The 14,876-nt window shown below is 38.2% G+C and overlaps 2 protein-coding genes and 1 long non-coding RNA gene across 5 annotated transcripts in view; 2 read left to right on the top strand and 1 right to left on the bottom strand.

Moving 5' to 3' along the window:
- The window catches only part of caskin2b (CASK interacting protein 2b), a 17,342-nt gene extending 12,028 nt beyond the window's left edge, over positions 1 to 5,314 (top strand). Inside the window, exons 11-23 of one of the 3 annotated variants that reach the window (XM_077735197.1) lie at positions 362 to 456; positions 531 to 648; positions 860 to 976; positions 1,353 to 1,504; positions 1,570 to 1,636; positions 1,711 to 1,816; positions 1,888 to 2,002; positions 2,256 to 2,357; positions 2,431 to 2,569; positions 2,674 to 2,867; positions 2,928 to 4,158; positions 4,230 to 4,485; positions 4,601 to 5,314. In XM_077735197.1, coding sequence (XP_077591323.1) covers positions 362 to 456; positions 531 to 648; positions 860 to 976; positions 1,353 to 1,504; positions 1,570 to 1,636; positions 1,711 to 1,816; positions 1,888 to 2,002; positions 2,256 to 2,357; positions 2,431 to 2,569; positions 2,674 to 2,867; positions 2,928 to 4,158; positions 4,230 to 4,485; positions 4,601 to 4,694 — 2,786 coding nt within the window. In that variant the 3' untranslated portion in view covers positions 4,695 to 5,314. The remainder of the gene's footprint in view (positions 1 to 361; positions 457 to 530; positions 649 to 859; positions 977 to 1,352; positions 1,505 to 1,569; positions 1,637 to 1,710; positions 1,817 to 1,887; positions 2,003 to 2,255; positions 2,358 to 2,430; positions 2,570 to 2,673; positions 2,868 to 2,927; positions 4,159 to 4,229; positions 4,486 to 4,600) is intronic. The other 2 variants (XM_077735198.1, XM_077735200.1) reach the window with 2 other exon arrangements.
- Positions 4,499 to 14,876, bottom strand: LOC144209040 (uncharacterized). Its single transcript, XR_013328962.1, has 3 exons — positions 14,587 to 14,876; positions 14,402 to 14,449; positions 4,499 to 4,512 (listed from the first exon to the last, which is right to left on the bottom strand). It is a non-coding gene; the product is annotated as an uncharacterized LOC144209040 (long non-coding RNA).
- LOC144209038 (uncharacterized) lies at positions 4,725 to 7,920 on the top strand. The gene is made up of 9 exons (XM_077735203.1): positions 4,725 to 4,815; positions 5,346 to 5,396; positions 5,494 to 5,561; positions 5,659 to 5,784; positions 5,873 to 5,887; positions 6,002 to 6,030; positions 6,142 to 6,358; positions 6,600 to 6,664; positions 6,753 to 7,920. Coding segments are annotated over exons 1-7 (345 nt in total). The 5' UTR covers positions 4,725 to 4,814; the 3' UTR covers positions 6,197 to 6,358; positions 6,600 to 6,664; positions 6,753 to 7,920.

Here is a 14,876-nt window from a genome sequence, read left to right as displayed (position 1 = left end):
CTAATGGTGATGACTGCCCTTTTTTTGCTTTTAATTTATCAACCAATCAAATAGTCAAATGAATGGACTGTTTTGAAAGTCGAAAAATGTTTGGAGACAATGCTCAGCACCATCTCCTAATGTTCCTAATCCTTAATATTTTTCCAGTAGTTTTTTTTATCTTTTTATCAGCAAATATTTTTGTTGTTGTTGTTGCTAGGATTATTTATTTATCATGAATTCTTGTTAATAATTAATATATTAATAATACAATATTTAAGATGATAAACAAGTAAATATTCCCTTAGTTTTAATGAATTAAAAAAAACAATAAAAGGAATGTATTATGTAATATTTGGCCTTCTCCAATTTTCCCCCATAGACGCCACGGGGGTCCTGCAAGTGCGAGCACTGAAGGACTTCTGGAACCTTCACGATCCCACGGCCCTCAACATCCGAGCCGGAGATGTCATCACGGTGAGGCTGGCGTGCAACCATTTGCTTTGGTCCACCGGTAATTAATAGCATGCATCCACCTGGCCTCCCCCCAGGTTCTGGAGCAGCACGCCGACGGGCGATGGAAGGGTCACATCCACGATATCCAGCGCGGGACGGACCGCGTGGGCTTCTTCCCGCCTTCCATCGTCGAGGTCATCGGCAGACGCGGCGGTGAGTGCTCGTTTTGAGATCTAGCCACGGCCACATATCCACTTCATGCCCTTCCTTGCACGCTTCCCTCATGACCTTTGAACTCTGATCAAGCGTTTCCCAACCACAATTGAGTCGAGGCACTTTTTGGGTCACTGACCGGTGTGGTCTAGTTGTGGTTTGGAAGCGCCGCTTCATTGCCCCCCCCAACACCCACCATGTCACCCTGTAGGCGGTCCACACTACCGGCTGGCCTCCCTCCCTGTTCCACGCCAGTCCAGAGGCCCCAACTCTGCCCCCCACGGCGACGATTCCTACTCCCTGTGTGTTCCCCCCAACATGGCCGCAGGTACAGTTTCCCCCCGCCACCCTCAACTTTCCCGTCATGACATCACACATCCAAACCACTACCCACTGCATTGACAGCAATAAATGTCAAATTCATTTGAACCGGGATGATCGGCATTGAATGATCATGCTTTGGTACAGTTAAGGACAGCCAATGAGCTTCTTAGAAGCATGACTGCCCTCTAGTGGGGTAAACATATTTGCCATTATGAAAATACAGTCATATGAAATGAATTGGCTTCAGAACTTTTTTCATAACTTGAACATTTCGTAAGTAGTGGTGTACATTATATGTAAATTCTCTCATTTGCTCCACCGTCCTCACACGACTACCAACTAAAGCTGAAGTTGACTTTTCTCTTCTATCTGACCCTTAGGAGACCGCAGCAGCGTGGGCAGCAGCGAGAGTGTGGGCAGCACGCGCAGCGCCGGCAGTGGGCAAAGCACGGAAAGCAACAACAACAACACCCTCAATAACAACAATACTTTGGCCAACGCCCAAAACGGTGTCGTGCATCGTGACGACAAGGTACGCCGGCGTGTACATCGCTGACCTTTTGGACAGTTTTCCTAATTGCTATTGGTCATTTTTAGGCGAGCCCCTTGACCCCCCTCGCTGCCGATTGTGTTGCCGCGCACTTGAGCAGGCAGCATCACGCAGGTAATGGATCGGCCCAATTTCGTGGTTCTTCTCTGGTCTTCCCCTCAACTCTTTTTATATTATTTGGACCTTAGGTGCAGCAGGCTCCCGCAGGCCAACAGTGACGGTTCAGCAAGCGGCAGAGCAGACCTTCTCCCAGCAGCAGTTTTTTCGCCCTCAGCAGCTGCTGGACGGCAAGGTAGTGCTTGTCGGCCGAGGGACAGTGTGACGGTGATTGTAATGACGTTTGCGTTTGTTTGTTTTTTGACGGTTGAGGACTCGGAAGCCATCTTGGAGTGGTTGAGTGACTTCCAGTTGGAGCAGTATGCGGGGAATTTCATCAGTGCTGGTTACGATGTCCCCACTATCAGTAGGATGACACCTGAGGTCAGTGGACATTTTCGAAGCTATTCAATCATGTATATGTATATGTATATATATATTTTAGATTAATCTTGTTTGAATCAAAATACAAAAGGAAAATCAATGTATTCTTTCATTTTATTTTGTACAAGTTTTACTTTCAAACAACAGAGTACAGAAAACATTGTCTAACACTTTATGCCAAATTCAAGCATTTGTCAAATCTGCAAAGCATCTTTAAGAATATATCGCTAACTTGTCAAGGACTCTCCTTCAGGATTTGACGGCCATTGGAGTGACCAAGCCGGGTCACCGCAAGAAGATCTCCATGGAGATCAACAAGCTGAACATCCCCGAGTGGCTTCCGGAGTACATACCGGTGAGTGGACTGGAAGCCCCGGAAAGCGTCCCCATTGAGGGTCACGCGTGATCCCAGCACACTTTCCTTGCAGTCGGACCTCGGCGAGTGGCTGAGCGCTATCGGCCTCCCGCAGTACTTGAAGAGACTCTCCGAGAACGGCTACGACAGCATCTCCATCGTCAAAGACTTGACGTGGGAAGACCTGCAAGAGATCGGCATCACTAAACTGGGTGAGCCCACCATCTATCACCCACCACATTAAATATTGACCTCTTTCTGATCCACAGTTCTGATATCTGGGTTCAATCAATCCCCCCTTGTCCTTCCTCCACAGGGCACCAAAAGAAGTTGATGTTGGCCGTGAAGAAACTGTGCGACATCTACAGAGCCGTCCTTCAAGCCGAGTCGGGACAGGGGACGTTGCGTCGCAAGGGTCCCGGAGCTCTGCACGTGGTCTCCATTGAACCTCCAGACGGCGGGGGAGAGTGCTCATCCCCCCGCACGCCAAAGACAATGATGACCTTCCAGGTAGGACTGGTAATCTATGGCCACCTTCCCATGTCATAAACACATAAACTCATATTTCAGGACAGCGAGCTGAGCATGGAACTACAGTCGGCCATGTCTGGCCCTTGCTCCGACCGCGAGGACGGCCCGGTGGTCAGGAACAACCAGGAAGCTCCCGCCGCTTCCTTCACGCCGCACAACTTGGACGCCAAGGACAGGAACATTCCCGAGGGCTGGGATCAGAGATCCGTCCACAAGCAAGTTCCTCTTGGAACGGCCACCGTCTTCAAGTATCCCGCCATCCCCGCCAAGCCTCAAACGCCTCGCTCCCACGGCTCGCCGTCATCTAAAGGCTTCAGCTACCTGCGCTCTCACGATGCCTCCGTCGGATCTCGGGAGCGCCACGGGTCTCTGGCGCCATCCAAGAAACGAGGCCACGTCCTCAACCGCTACGCCCTGTCGGACGGCGAACCCGACGAGGACGACGACGAGCCGGCAATTTCCGCCGGTAACGTGCCTTCATACGCTACACTCGGCCGAAAACACGGCCGCACTCAGTCGGCCAGGGCGCAGTGCGGCCCGGAAAGGGGCGCCAACGTGGGTCGCAGCCACTCTTTTGCCGTGCGGGCACGGAAAAAGGGACCTCCGCCGCCTCCTCCCAAAAGACTGAGCTCGGTCAGCAGCACCACTAGTGGCGAGCTGAGCGACAGTAGCACCGCGTCGTCGTCGGGGGGCGGCGGCGTGGTGACCGACAGTCCGGGAAGCGTCAGGAGCATTGCTGCTTCCCTGGAAGGAAGCACAGAGACTCCAAATCCTCAGGAGACAAAACAAGATACCCATCCTCAGGCACCCCCTATCCCCGAATACAGAGAACCCCCTGGCCTCAGGAGAGGCGAGAACGTCCATCATGACCCCGACGCAGGCGGCAAATCGGACACGGAGGAATCCGACCCCAAAGGCTCGCGGTCCCCGCACAACAGCTCTAGCGAGTGCATCCCCTTCGCCGAGGAGGGAAACCTGACCATCAAACAGAGGCCCAAAGCCGCCTCGGGACCCCCCAGGGCCGAAGCCAACGGAGCCAAAAGCCCCGAGGTCCCCGAGTTCAACCTGACGGAGTCAGACACGGTCAAGCGGCGACACAAACCCAAAGACAAGGACGATGCAGCCACGGGCCCGGACCAAACCGAAATCCAAATCCCGTCCCAGGAGAGAGTCCTTCCCAGGTCGGAGTCTCCCATCAAACCTCCTCCATCCCCCAAGCCTCCCATCGTGGCCCCCAAACCCGTGCGACACAGCTTGCTGGCGGCACAAGGTAACGTTAACTCATGTTGCACTGAGACCATTTTGTGAATCTGGACTCACCTGTTTTTCTTTCCGGACCAGGTCGACCCACGTCTCCTGTAGTCAATGTCAGCGTGGTCCAAAGTCTGGCCTTTGGGACAACATCAGCGCCGCGCTCGCCGTCCCGTGGGGGAGCGCCACGCCCTCTCTCCCCGTCGACCGCCGCCATTCCGAGCTCGGCGGGTCTGCCCGGGACTCAGGTGGTCCAGCAGAGACTGGACGAGACCAGCACGTCCCTGGCGGCCGCCCTCAAGGCCGTGGAGCGGAAACTGATCCTGGACCGGGACCATGGAGATGGGTGAGTTCAGGAACTTTTCCATGTCGTCTTAATCACAAAACAAAGAACAATTATGAAAATGATCTAAATAGTAAAAAGATGATCAAATAGTCAATGATTTTTTTTCTTTTGGCAGAGCCGACACGGTCAAGTCAGCGGGAAACATCCTGGACGACATCGGCAACATGTTTGACGACTTGGCCGACCAGTTGGACGCAATGTTAGACTGAAGGCGAAAGCCATCCAAAATAAAAGCTCAGGAAGTGACAACCAGCAGCACTTAATCAGCAGGCTTTTATCGCCAGACACTAATATGAATAACAATCATTCAGCGGCTTTTCGTACCTTACAGTAAGTGTAACGTCACTTCCTGGTCCTGAAAGATTATTTATTTTTGGCATTAATGGGCAATTTGGGCCAGATCTGTCCTGTTTGTATTCCTGACCAAAAGTCATTTAAAAAAATAACAACAACAACAAAAAACACTGGAGCAAAAGACAAGTAACATTTTATCTTGTAAGACAAAGACGCTAATTGTTATTGGCATGCTCTTCCCTAACGCTGCGTACTTTAGCATGGCTATTTAGGATAGCATGTTTGCGTATTTGCTTTCTAAGTTAGCCGGTGTGACGGGTTGACATTTCATGGTGTCACATGGAGATGCCTCAGAAAGGGAAGTACGTATTTAAGCTTTATCTTGTGACATATTCAACCAAAGTTCTGTACAGATTATTACGCGTTTGAAATATTTTGACATGAATTCTGCACGCCGACGTGCGACTTTGGCCGTCCCGTTCGTGCACGTTTGTCCTTTTGATACATGTTAATTAAAAGATAATCGAATTAAGACCATGGAGTCTTGTTTTGTGGTTTTTGTCCAGTGGCAAAAACACCGGGTCAGATCTTGAAGTGGGAACAAGTTCAAATCCGGAGTGAGTTCAAATCCACCACTTTTATCTTTAACATTTTTTTCCAATGTTATTGAGGAAATGGAGAGGAGAAATATAACTTCTAATCATTTGTTTTCAGTTGTTGCTGTGGTCCAGGAGCAAAAACACCGGGTCAGATCTCGAAGTGGGAACAAGTTCAAATCCAGAGTGAGTTCAAATCCACCACTTTTATCTTTAACATTTTTTTCCAATGTTATTGAGGAAAGGAGAAGGAGAAATATAACTTCTAATCATTTGTTTTCAGTTGTTGCTGTGGTCCAGGAGCAAAGACATTGGTTCTGAATCAAAATTTGGTGGGAACAGGTTTGAATCAAGACTAAGCTCGAATCCAGCACTGAGAGCACTCATCTTGTTTACCAATGGAGTTGAGGTAATTGTTGACAAGTATGACTTTTGTTAATTTCTTCTTGTGCTCATCATACTTGCAAAAATGCTATGTCTGAATCTTTGATGTAAAGGAGTTCAAATCAAGAGTGAGTTCCAATCCAGCACTGAGTGTGCTCATCTTGTTTACCAATGGAGTTGAGGTAATGAAGAGAATAAATGTGACTTCTGATTCTTCTCCTTTTGGTTGTCACTGTGGTCAGGTGGCAAAAACAGGGAGTCAATACTTGAGGTAAGAACAAGTTCAAATCAGGAGTTAGTTCAATTCCACTCTTTGCATTTCTCAAATTGTTTATTGATGTTATGAAAAGGATAAATATAACTTCTCATCACCTCATTTCAGTTGTCACTGTGGTCCAGTGCCAAAGACGTTGGGTCTGAGCTTAAAGTGGACATAGGTTCAAATCAAGAGTTCAATTCCACTCTTTGCAGTTTTCAAATTGTTTATTGAGGTAATGAAAAGGATAAATATAACTTCCAATTTGTACATTTCAGAGGTCACTGTGGTCTAGTGGCAAATACATTGCTCAGAACTTGAGATGACAAAGTTCAAATCAAGGGTGAGTTCAATTCCACTCTTTGCAATTTTCAAATTGTTTATTGAGGTAATGAAAAGGATAAATATAACTTCCAATTTGTACGCTTCAGTAGTCGCTGTGGTCCAGTGGCAAGTACATTGCTCAGAACATGGAATGGTGAAGTTCAAATCAGGAGTGAGTTCAATTCCACTCTTTGCAATTTTCAAATTGTTTATTGAGGTAATGAAAAGGATAAATATAACTTCCAATTTGTACGTTTCAGTAGTCGCTGTGGTCCAGTGGCAAGTACATTGCTCAGAACTTGGAATGGTGAAGTTCAAATCAGGAGTGGGTTCAATTCCTCTCTTTGCAATTTTCAAATTGTTTATTGAGGTAATGGAAAGGATAAATATAACTTCCAATTTGTACATTTCAGATGTCACTGTGGTCCAGTGGCAAGTACATTGCTCAGAACTTGAGATGGTGAAGTTCAAATCAGGAGTGGGTTCGAACCCCACTAACAGCTCTCAAAAAAAGAGTGTCCAAAAGTGGGTTCAAATCCACTAACAGCTCTCAAATAAAGAGAGTAACCAGGAGTGGGTTCAATTCCACTAACAACTCTCACTGAAGAGAGTGACCAGGAGTGGGTTCAAACCCACTAACAGCTCTCACTGAAGAGAGTAACCAGGAGTGGGTTCAAATCCACTAACAACTCTCACTGACGAGAGTAACCAGGAGTGGATTCAAATCCACTAACAGCTCTCACTGAAGAGTGTCCCAAAGTGGGTTCAAATCCACTAACAGCTCTCACTGAAGAGAGTGTCCCAAAGATACTATGTTGTTTTTGAAGCCAAAAAGCCTTACTATACTATGTCGTTTTTGACAGATAAAAAGCCTTACTATACTATGTTGTTTTTGGCGATAAAATGCCTTACTATACTATGTCGTTTTTTTTGAAGAAAAAAGCCTTACTATACTATGTCGTTTTTTTTTTTGAAGAAAAAAGCCTTACTAAACTATGTCGTTTTTGCGATAAATTGCCTTACTATACTATGTCGTTTTGTCCGAATAAAAAGCCATACTATACTATGTCGTTTTCGGCGATAAAAAGCCTTACTATACTATGTCGTTTTTTTTGAAGAAAAAAGCCTTACTATACTATGTCGTTTTTTTTGAAGAAAAAAGCCTTACTATACTATGTCGTTTTAGACAGATAAATAGCCTTACTATACTATGTTGTTTTTTTGAAGAAAAAAGCCTTACTATACTGTGTCGTTTTTGGCGATAAAAAGCCTTACTATACTATGTCGTTTTTTTTGAAGAAAAAAGCCTAACTATACTATGTTGTTTTTTTGAAGAAAAAAGCCTTACTATACTATGTCGATTTTGACAGGTAAAAAGCCTTACTATACTATGTCGTTTTTGGCGATAAAAAGCCTTACTATACTATGTCATTTTTTTGAAGAAAAAAGCCTTACTATACTATGTCGTTTTTGACAGATAAAAAGCCTTACTATACTATGTTGTTTTTGGCGATAAAATGCCTTACTATACTATGTCGTTTTTTTGAAGAAAAAAGCCTTACTATACTATGTCGTTTTTTTTTTGAAGAAAAAAGCCTTACTATACTATGTCGTTTTTGACAGATAAAAAGCCTTACTATACTATGTTGTTTTTGGCGATAAAATGCCTTACTATACAATGTCGTTTTTTTGAAGAAAAAAGCCTTACTATACTATGTCGTTTTTTTAAGAAAAAAGCCTTACTATACTATGTCGTTTTTTTGAAGAAAAAAGCCTTACTATACTATGTCGTTTTTGACAGATAAAAAGCCTTACTATACTATGTTGTTTTTGGCGATAAAATGCCTTACTATACTATGTCGTTTTTTTGAAGAAAAAAGCCTTAGTATACTATGTCGTTTTTTTAAGAAAAAAGCCTTACTATACTATGTCGTTTTTATGAAGAAAAAAGCCTTACTATACTATGTCGTTTTTGACAGATAAAAAGCCTTACTATACTATGTCGTTTTTGACAGATAAAAAGCCTTACTATACTATGTCGTTTTTGGCGATAAAAAGCCTTACTATACTATGTCGTTTTTTTTAAAGAAAAAAGCCTTACTATACTATGTCGTTTTTGACAGATAAAAAGCCTTACTATACTATGTCGTTTTTTTGAAGAAAAAAGCCTTACTATACTATGTCGTTTTTTTTTGAAGAAAAAAGCCTTACTATACTATGTCGTTTTTGACAGATAAAAAGCCTTACTATACTATGTCGTTTTTGGCGATAAAAAGCCTTACTATACTATGTCATTTTTTTGAAGAAAAAAGCCTTACTATACTGTTGTTTTTTGAAGAAAAAAGCCTTACTATACTATGTCGTTTTTTTTGAAGAAAAAAGCCTTACTATACTATGTCGTTTTTGACAGATAAAAAGCCTTACTATACTATGTCGTTTATTTTAAAGAAAAAAGCCTTACTATACTATGTCGTTTTTGACAGATAAAAAGCCTTACTATACTATGTCGTATTTTTGAAGAAAAAAGCCTTATTATACTATGTGGTTTTTTTTGAAGAAAAAAGCCTTACTATACTATGTCGTTTTTTTTGAAGAAAAAAGCCTGTCGTTTTTGACGGATAAAAAGCCTTACTATACTATGTCGTTTTTGACAGATAAAAAGCCTTACTATACTATGTCGTTTTTTTTTGAAGAAAGCCTTACTATACTATGTCGTTTTTTTGAAGAAAAAAGCCTTACTATACTATGTCGTTTTTTTGAAGAAAAAAGCCTTACTATACTATGTCGATTTTGACAGGTAAAAAGCCTTACTATACTATGTCGTTTTTGGCGATAAAAAGCCTTACTATACTATGTCATTTTTTTGAAGAAAAAAGCCTTACTATACTATGTCGTTTTTGACAGATAAAAAGCCTTACTATACTATGTTGTTTTTGGCGATAAAATGCCTTACTATACTATGTCGTTTTTTTGAAGAAAAAAGCCTTACTATACTATGTCGTTTTTTTGAAGAAAAAAGCCTTACTATACTATGTCGTTTTTTTGAAGAAAAAAGCCTTGCTATACTATGTCGTTTTTTTGAAGAAAAAAGCCTTACTATACTATGTCATTTTTGACAGATAAAAAGCCTTACTATACTATGTCGTTTTCTTGAATAAAAAAGCCCTACTATACTATGTCGTTTTTTTGAAGAAAAAAGCCTTACTATACTATGTCGTTTTCTTGAATAAAAAAGCCTTACTATACTATGTCGCTTTCTTGAATAAAAAAGCCCTACTATACTATGTTGTTTTCTTGAATAAAAAAGCCTTACTATACTATGTCGTTTTCTTGAATAAAAAAGCCTAAAAAAGCCTGTCGTCTTCTTGAATAAAAAAGCCTTACTATACTATGTCGTTTTTTTGAAGAAAAAAGCCTTACTATACTATGTCGTTTTTTTGAAGAAAAAAGCCTTACTATACTATGATGTTTTTTTTGAAGAAAAAAGCCTTACTATACTATGTCGTTTTTTTGAAGAAAAAAGCCTTACTATATTATGTCGTTTTTTTGAAGAAAAAAGCCTTACTATACTATGTCGTTTTTTTGAAGAAAAAAGCCTTACTATACTATGTCGTTTTTTGAAGAAAAAAGCCTTACTATACTATGTTGTTTTCTTGAATAAAAAAGCCTTACTATACTATGTCGTTTTCTTGAATAAAAAAGCCTTACTATACTATGTCGTTTTCTTGAATAAAAAAGCCTTACTATACTATGTCGTTTTTGACAGATAAAAAGCCTTACTATACTATGTCGTTTTTTTGAAGAAAAAAGCCTTACTATACTATGTCGTTTTTTTGAAGAAAAAAGCCTTACTATACTATGTCGTTTTTTTGAAGAAAAAAGCCTTACTATACTATGTCGTTTTTTTGAAGAAAAAAGCCTTACTATACTATGTCGTTTTTTTGAAGAAAAAAGCCTTACTATACTATGTCGCTTTCTTGAATAAAAAAGCCTTACTATACTATGTCGTTTTCTTGAATAAAAAAGCCTTACTATACTATGTCGTTTTTGACAGATAAAAAGCCTTACTATACTATGTCGTTTTTGACAGATAAAAAGCCTTACTATACTATGTCGTTTTTTTGAAGAAAAAAGCCTTACTATACTATGTCGTTTTTTTGAAGAAAAAAGCCTTACTATACTATGTCGTTTTTTTTGAAGAAAAAAGCCTTACTATACTATGTCGTTTTTTTGGAAGAAAAAAGCCTTACTATACTATGTCGTTTTTTTGGAAGAAAAAAGCCTTACTATACTGTGTCGTTTTTATGAAGAAAAAAGCCTTACTATACTATGTCGTTTTTTGAAGAAAAAAGCCTTACTATACTATGTCGTTTTTTTGAAGAAAAAAGCCTTACTATACTATGATGTTTTTTTGAAGAAAAAAGCCTTACTATACTATGTCGTTTTTTTGAAGAAAAAAGCCTTACTATACTATGTCGTTTTTTTGAAGAAAAAAGCCTTACTATACTATGTCGTTTTTTTGAAGAAAAAAGCCTTACTATTCTATGTCGTTTTTTTGAAGAAAAAAGCCTTACTATACTATGTCGTTTTTTGAATAAAAAAGCCTTACTATACTATGTTGTTTTCTTGAATAAAAAAGCCTTACTATACTATGTCGTTTTCTTGAATAAAAAAGCCTTACTATACTATGTCGTTTTCTTGAATAAAAAAGCCTTACTATACTATGTCGTTTTTGACAGATAAAAAGCCTTACTATACTATGTCGTTTTTGACAGATAAAAAGCCTTACTATACTATGTCGTTTTTTTGAAGAAAAAAGCCTTACTATACTATGTCGTTTTTTTGAAGAAAAAAGCCTTACTATACTATGTCGTTTTTTTGAAGAAAAAAGCCTTACTATACTATGTCGTTTTTTTGAAGAAAAAAGCCTTACTATACTATGTCGTTTTTTTGAAGAAAAAAGCCTTACTATACTATGTCGTTTTTTTGAAGAAAAAAGCCTTACTATACTATGTCGTTTTTGACAGATAAAAAGCCTTACTATACTATGTCGTTTTTTTGAAGAAAAAAGCCTTACTATACTATGTCGTTTTTTGAAGAAAAAAGCCTTACTATACTATGTCGTTTTTTTGAAGAAAAAAGCCTTACTATACTATGTCGTTTTCTTGAATAAAAAAGCCTTACTATACTATGTCGCTTTCTTGAATAAAAAAGCCTTACTATACTATGTCGTTTTCTTGAATAAAAAAGCCTTACTATACTATGTCGTTTTCCTGAATAAAAAAGCCTTACTATACTATGTCGTTTTCTTGAATAAAAAAGCCTTACTATACTATGTCGTTTTTGACAGATAAAAAGCCTTACTATACTATGTCGTTTTTGACAGATAAAAAGCCTTACTATACTATGTCGTTTTTTTGAAGAAAAAAGCCTTACTATACTATGTCGTTTTTTTTGAAGAAAAAAGCCTTACTATACTATGTCATTTTTGACAGATAAAAAGCCTTACTATACTATGTCATTTTTGACAGATAAAAAGTCTTACTATACTGTGTCGTTTTTATGAAGAAAAAAGCCTTACTATACTGTGTCGTTTTTATGAAGAAAAAAGCCTTACTATACTATGTCGTTTTTTGAAGAAAAAAGCCTTACTATACTATGTCGTTTTTTTAAGAAAAAAGCCTTACTATACTATGATGTTTTTTTGAAGAAAAAAGCCTTACTATACTATGTCGTTTTTTTGAAGAAAAAAGCCTTACTATACTATGTCGTTTTTTTGAAGAAAAAAGCCTTACTATACTATGTCGTTTTTTTGAAGAAAAAAGCCTTACTATACTATGTCGTTTTTTTTAAGAAAAAAGCCTTACTATACTATGTCGTTTTTTGAAGAAAAAAGCCTTACTATACTATGTCGTTTTTTGAAGAAAAAAGCCTTACTATACTATGTTGTTTTCTTGAATAAAAAAGCCTTACTATACTATGTCGTTTTCTTGAAGAAAAAAGCCTTACTATACTATGTCGTTTTTGACAGATAAAAAGCCTTACTATACTATGTCGTTTTTGACAGATAAAAAGCCTTACTATACTATGTCGTTTTTTTGAAGAAAAAAGCCTTACTATACTATGTCGTTTTTTTGAAGAAAAAAGCCTTACTATACTATGTCGTTTTTGACAGATAAAAAGCCTTACTATACTATGTTGTTTTTGGCGATAAAATGCCTTACTATACTATGTCGTTTTTTTTGAAGAAAAAAGCCTTACTATACTATGTCGTTTTTTTGAAGAAAAAAGCCTTACTATACTATGTCGTTTTTTTTAAGAAAAAAGCCTTAGTATACTATGTCGTTTTTGACGGATAAAAAGCCTTACTATACTATGTCATTTTTGACAGATAAAAAGCCTTACTATACTATGTCATTTTTGACAGATAAAAAGCCTTACTATACTATGTCGTTTTTTTGAAGAAAAAAGCCTTACTATACTATGTCGTTTTTTTAAGAAAAAAGCCTTACTATACTATGTCGTTTTTTTGAAGAAAAAAGCCTTACTATACTATGTCGTTTTTGACAGATAAAAAGCCTTACTATACTATGTCATTTTTGACAGATAAAAAGCCTTACTATACTATGTCGTTTTTGACAGATAAAAAGCCTTACTATACTATGTCGTTTTTTTGAAGAAAAAAGCCTTACTATACTATGATGGTTTTTTTGAAGAAAAAAGCCTTACTATACTATGTCGTTTTTTTTGAAGAAAAAAGCCTTACTACACTATGTCGTTTTTTTGAAGAAAAAAGCCTTACTATACTATGTCGTTTTTTTGAAGAAAAAAGCCTTACTATACTATGTCGTTTTTTTAAGAAAAAAGCCTTACTATACTATGTCGTTTTTTTTAAGAAAAAAGCCTTACTATACTATGTCGTTTTTTTTAAGAAAAAAGCCTTACTATACTATGTCGTTTTTATGAAGAAAAAAGCCTTACTATACTATGTCGTTTTTGACAGATAAAAAGCCTTACTATACTATGTCGTTTTTGACAGATAAAAAGCCTTACTATACTATGTCGTTTTTGACAGATAAAAAGCCTTACTATACTATGTCGTTTTTTTGAAGAAAAAAGCCTTACTATACTATGTCGTTTTTTTGAAGAAAAAAGCCTGACTATACTATGTCGTTTTTTTGAAGAAAAAAGCCTTACTATACTATGTCGTTTTTTTGAAGAAAAAAGCCTTACTATACTATGTCGTTTTTTTGAAGAAAAAAGCCTTACTATACTATGTCGTTTTTTTGAAGAAAAAAGCCTTACTATACCATGTCTTTTTCTTGAATAAAAAAAGCCTTACTATACCATGTCGTTTTCTTGAAGAAAAAAGCCTTACTATACTATGTTGTTTTTGGCGATAAAAAGCCTTACTAAAGTATGTCGTTTTTTTGAAGAAAAAAGCCTTACTATACTATGTCATTTTTTTGAAGGAAAAAGCCTTACTATACTATGTCGTTTTTTTTGAAGAAAAAAGCCTTACTATACTATGTCGTTTTTTTGGAAGAAAAAAGCCTTACTATACTATGTCGTTTTTTTGGAAGAAAAAAGCCTTACTATACTATGTCGTTTTTTTGAAGAAAAAAGCCTTACTATACTATGTTGTTTTTTTGAAGAAAAAAGCCTTACTATACTATGTCGTTTTTTTGAAGAAAAAAGCCTTACTATACTATGTCGTTTTTTTGAAGAAAAAAGCCTTACTATACTATGTCGTTTTTTTGAAGAAAAAAGCCTTACTATACTATGTCGTTTTTTTGAAGAAAAAAGCCTTACTATACTATGTCATTTTTGACAGATAAAAAGCCTTACTATACTATGTCGTTTTCTTGAATAAAAAAGCCCTACTATACTATGTCTTTTTCTTGAATAAAAAAGCCTTACTATACCATGTCGTTTTCTTGAATAAAAAAGCCTTACTATACAATGTCGTTTTCTTCAATAAAAAAGCCATACTATACTATGTCGTTTTTGAAGCCAAAAAATCCTTACTATACTATGTCGTTTTCTCAATAAAAAGCCTTACCTTGCCAATTTGAACACTGGTCAGGGGTCTCGGGTTTGCTGGGGTTGCCTGGAGGAGCAAAAAATGATTTTTAATTAGTAAACACGCAATTAAAAAAATAATTCTCAAATAAACATACTCATGCAATCCCAATTAACTGGGCAAAAACATTTTAAAGTCACCTTTTCATGTTCCTGTTGCCTTACCAAATTTGATGATGGTGCAACTGAGTCTCCGAACAAAGATGGTCGATTGACAGGAACGGACACGGAGATTCATAAATGCGAGAGAAATAAATATCTAATATGTATAGAAAAAAATGACGATTGGATTGCGTGTATAATGAATCTTTATAGTTGCGTTTTCAATATGGAGCCGGTGATATCTAGCCTTGCAGCTCCATGTGATTTTTATGTACAAAATAAACAAGACCTGAGCCCGACTGTCCATCCAAAACAAAGGCTACCAACACAAACATGTCCATTTTAGAAATAAA

This window comes from Stigmatopora nigra, chromosome 15 (assembly GCF_051989575.1).
Source record: "Stigmatopora nigra isolate UIUO_SnigA chromosome 15, RoL_Snig_1.1, whole genome shotgun sequence".
NCBI classification, from domain to species: domain Eukaryota; kingdom Metazoa; phylum Chordata; class Actinopteri; order Syngnathiformes; family Syngnathidae; genus Stigmatopora; species Stigmatopora nigra.
This window is presented reverse-complemented; position numbering and strand designations above follow the sequence as displayed.